The sequence below is a fragment of the Pteropus vampyrus genome, unplaced genomic scaffold (genome assembly GCF_000151845.1).
Source record: "Pteropus vampyrus isolate Shadow unplaced genomic scaffold, Pvam_2.0 Scaffold2, whole genome shotgun sequence".
Taxonomy (NCBI): domain Eukaryota; kingdom Metazoa; phylum Chordata; class Mammalia; order Chiroptera; family Pteropodidae; genus Pteropus; species Pteropus vampyrus.
Window position 1 is genome coordinate 35555807 of NW_011888783.1, and position 4983 is coordinate 35560789.

The 4983-nt window shown below is 38.0% G+C and overlaps 1 protein-coding gene across 4 annotated transcripts in view; it reads right to left on the reverse strand.

Annotated features, from left to right (window-relative positions):
• The window catches only part of KIF5C (kinesin family member 5C), a 146700-nt gene that overhangs the window by 62379 nt on the left and 79338 nt on the right, over positions 1–4983 (reverse strand). For all 4 annotated transcript variants that reach the window (XM_011359567.2, XM_011359581.2, XM_011359574.2 and 1 more), the window contains exon 11: positions 60–208. In XM_011359567.2, the coding sequence (XP_011357869.1) occupies positions 60–208 (149 nt within the window). The remainder of the gene's footprint in view (positions 1–59; positions 209–4983) is intronic.

A 4983-nucleotide genomic window follows, 5' to 3' on the forward strand; every position in this document is an offset into this window, starting at 1 on the left:
CAGGATGCCGACAGTCGTAGGAAAAAGAAAGCGCACACTTATGCCTCGTTCTTCCTCACCATTTCTCCATCGGTTTAGCTCCATCTCCAGGTGCTGGATAACATTCTTCAAAGTCTTGTTTTTCTCTTTCTCTTTTTCATATTTCTTCTTCCATTCTTCCGCTGTCAGTTCCAGGTTCACAGAGACTGTATTCTTGATAGTTTTAGCCCTGGGGTTAAAAATATAAGAGAAAGAGTCTGAGCATAGCTATTAGCATTAGCTAAATCGTGAACATATTTAAGCCTCAGATTCCTTTCACATCAAAAGATTGGGACTAGAGGAGCAGGGGGTACCCTGTGACTTTTACCTTCCACCTTTCTAGCTGTATTAATGGTACTGCTACTCCGAAGGCTCCAAACTCACTTTTTCCTTTTCTCCTTTACCTCTTTCTAGTCTCTAAATCCAATAGATTTTCGTTCAAATTGTCTCTCAGGGTCACCTCTTTATTCCTTGTCACCATCTTAGTCTGTGTTTTCAGCTCTGACTTATGGTTATAGCCTTTTTCAAACATTCAATATTCTACTTTAAGCATCTTCATGCCACTGCCAGATTCCTCTTCCTAAGTAGAGTTTCCTTTCAATTCAATTAACATTTATGAAACATGGAATATAACAAGACAAATGAGACAAGGTCTCTGGCCTCTTAGAGCTGGCAGTTTCTCTTACCAATAAAACACACGGACTGAAATAATACAATCGTTTCTCTTACTCACATTTGGTCCCTAAAATCATCCCTGATGTGTCAAACACATGTCTACATATCCTTCCGGGCCAGGCTAACCACATCAGGCTGGCCAGGTGAAACCATGGCTTCCTGCTGAGCACATGCTCACATCACAGCCAAGGTTAACCTGGAAGCATGGAGGTCCACCGTTCTCAGGTCATCCCATTTTTTCAAAAAGAATCAGAAATCGAGATATTTACTTATATCACCTAGTTTAAAACAATTTTTAAAAATAATGTGTGAGACAAACAAATGTACCCAATGGCCATTTCTAGTATAAAAACAGAGTGACCTCCTAGTGTGTATGGCTAGGGTAGGGGTGTGATGCCACTGTGGATGCTTGTACAGTAACTCAAGGGAGACTGGAGACGGCAGAGGCAGCTGCAGCTCTAGCCAATACTAAAAACAAAAAGACATGACTCGCCTAGCTATGCACAGAAGTAAACACATAAGCACACCTGTCTAATTAAACAGTAAATTGACCATGGCAGAATTTGACTTATTACTTACTTTTTAAGAAGGTAAAAACTTCATTTAAAAATATGTGCAACCCTGTTTTGTTTGCAATTGACTTTTCCATTTTAAACTCCCACTGGTTCTTGTACTGTCATATTTGCTAGCACTATCTGATGTGTGATTCAGGTTAATTACTGTTGTCATCGGATGACATTTTGGACAGGATTTCTATTTCAGTGAAAGAAATTTAGCAGTCTTTACCAGTCCTTACTGCTACAGACGTCATTCTAAAAATTAATTCCTAAAGCAGACAACTAAATAACCCAACTGTCAAAAGAGGAATCAGTCTTCAGTGTAAGACTCCACTTAAGAATTAGTATAATTCTCCCTCGTTCACTATAGCTTGAGGCTGCTGTCCCCAGAAGTGCTTCGACTAATTTTTCAAATAGCAGCAATTTTATTACTACTTTAAAGTCTATGCCAGGTTGACACTCTCACCTCGCCTTCTAACATCCTCAGGCGGTGTTGCGGATGTCTCTCAGATACAAGCATAAACACTGCAGCACCCGTTATCAACTTAGTAAGTCAGAAACTGAAAAAGAGCCTACAGCTAAATTTGCTTATGGACATTTAAGGGTACACTTTGAGGCTACTAATCTTAAAAAGAAAAACAGAGCCTCTGTGCTGTACTCAGGCAGGTTTAGTCAGAAGTACATTTTTGTGAGCAGACTCAGCAAGGTGTAACTGGTCCTCATTCTCAAAGTTCTTTTAAGCTGTCCAGTAAATTATTTTTCTTCCGCTTCTGTAGTAATCAAAGTCCTGTCAGTAAACAGATGACCCATTCGAATTGCATAATTTGGGAAGAGTTTAACAAAGTATGAGAAGAGTGTTGGGAAATAACAAGAGATAATGCGTATCCCATATTAGCAATGGGGGGCAGCTATGACCAACCTTCCACTGAAGGGCGCCCAGAGGGAGGGAGCTAAAAGAAGAAGGCTTCCCACTGGGAGCACTCAGAGCCTTCAGCCTAGGGACCCAGCCAACCCAAAGTGACCCTGCAGGAAAAGAGCCAAGAAATTAACACCCTGACCCCACTCTCTTTTCTCCTTCTGATCACCTGCCCTTGTTTCCAAATTTAACTGGAAGCCAGAAGCAAGGGAGCTCACCGTAGTTGCCCAAATTGCTCACTGTCCTAGGGCCCAGAGCAGAGATGGCACAGAAACAATCCAAAGAGCAGAGGGAAAGTAGACAGTCGAACTCCTATTTGGAACTCAGAACAATGGTAGCGAAACCATGTCTCATGCCACTGCCCTAGACTTCATTCACACCCCTCCAGCTGCTAAAGGTAGAATATGAAGAAGCCAGACAACATGGATAGGGAAAGATGCTAATTCTCTCAAAATTTTCTGTAGATTTAAAATATCCTCAGATAAAATCCCAGGAGGTTTGCATGTGGGTATAGAAATTGATAAGCTGGTTCTAAAATAAAATTTATAAAAGAAATGAAAAGTGCCAAATAGCAACGATAACTGTGAAGAACAAAGTTAGAGAATGGAATGTCAACCTAATTATAAAATCACAGTAATTAAAACTGATTCCAGAAACTCTGGAATACAAACAGAATGGATTATCCAGAAACACTCTCAGCTATATAGTCATCTGATTTATGACAACAATGCCCATACAGTACAGTGGGAAAGAATGGTCCTTTCAATATATGGTACTGGGGGTGTGACCTTTATTCACTCCCCCAATACTATATAAAAAATTCTAATCTAGATGGATCATACACATACAGGTGAAAGGTAGAGCAATAAAGCCTCTAGAAGAAAACAGGAGAATATCTTCAAGACCTTAGGGTAAGCAAAGATTTCTTCAATGGGACATAACAGATAAATTTGACTTCATTAAAATTAAAAAAAAAAAAAAAACCTTCTTCATTAAAAGTCAACATTAAAAGTTAAAATGTAAGCCATGGGAGAAGATACATGTAATACATATATCTAACAAAGGACTTACCAAGAAAAACCCCTAAAAATCAATACAAAAAAAAGGCAGACAAGCAGTGAGAAAACTGGGCAAAGATTTGAAAAGGCACTTCACAAGATAAGTGTCAAAAACACTCAAAAAAGGGGGTGCTTGACATCAATGGCCATTACAGAAATGCAAAATAAAATGACACCCCCAATATAATGGCTAAAACTTTTTAAACTGATAATACCCAAGTGTTAGTAAGAATGTGCAGAGACTATAACACCCAATTGCTACTGGAGGGAGTATAAATTATTCTAATCATTTTGAGAAACGCTTTGGTAGTATCAACTAAAGCTGAATATCTCATATCCTATAAGCTAGTGATTCCAGTCCTGGGTATACAAGAAATGAGGACATGTTCACCTAAACCATATAACGACCAATGTCATAGTAACTTTGTTTATAATAGCCCTAAAATGAAAACAAATCAAATCTCCATTAACAGAGAATGAATACATATATGCTACATTCACACAATGGAATACTGTACAACCATAAAAAATAAACTACTACTACTACTACACCTAACAAGGTTGTGAATTTCAAAGATACAATGTTGCACAAAAGAGGCCTGTATTTTATTCATATAAAGTTCAAAGACAAGCAACAGTAATCTATGTTGAGAGAAGTCAGTACACTTATCCTTGAGATTTGGGTATTGACTAGGAGGGTGCAAAAGAGAGAGGCTTCTAAGATGCTGGATGGTGGATCATGTATACACACATATATTTGTAAAAATTTATTGAGTGGCACACTTAAGTTTATGCATTTTACTATGTGTATGTTATACTCAATAAGAATAAATTAAGAAAAATAAACTGATATATAAAGAAATCAAGTCAGATACAAGAATTTCTAGATCATTTAGTAAACTAGAGTTACTAAGAGAGATACTGAATTTTTGTGCCTGGAGTTCTTCTTGTAAAATAGAACAAATATTCTCTTATCTAGGATGCTGAAAACAATCTGGCAAAGTGGAATAAAAAGTATCTCAGTCCCCTATTCCCATAACAGAACTGGAGTAAAAAGATGTTGAAAATCTACAATTTCTTTTGCTTTGAACCATGAACTTTAGCAAAATTTACAGAATAAAGGAGCCTAATGATTAGGTTCTAATTTTGCCACTCACAATTCCCTTTTCTCCTGTGTGAATATTTAGCTGGTTGCCATCCATGTGGGTTAGGGATAGTGAGCTATTTGGCTCTGTCCATTTTAGGGCATATCTAACAGTCTTCCACCTTTCAAACTCTTTGCTCTTTTATTCTGGAATTTTCCACAGACTTGCTAGCTATAATCACACTAAATAGCATTGCATCTGGATTCCCTGTTCAAACACAGTGAATCAACATGGATCCTGGGCACCCAACACTGAACACGGATACAATTCAGGGACTTGTCAGCACACATGCACACATGTTCATTTACTGCTCAGCCTTGATTCCAGAAGAATTTCAGCTAGCCTACAAAGAAGCATAAAATTGACAAGAGAGCAGAAATTAAGAAATGTTTAAGGTGGGTTTTATCATTTTGTCTACCTGAAGATATACAGCAATAATGATACTGCTCACCTTGTAGTTCGGGGACATTATCTCCTTGATATAGGAAAACAATCCAATAATACACAGAAGCCTTTCTCTGCTATGAACTTACTGCCCACTCATCATCTTTATGAGTCAATGGGTCAATCTTACTGTGATAACATTTGATTAATCCAATGTGACCTGATCACTC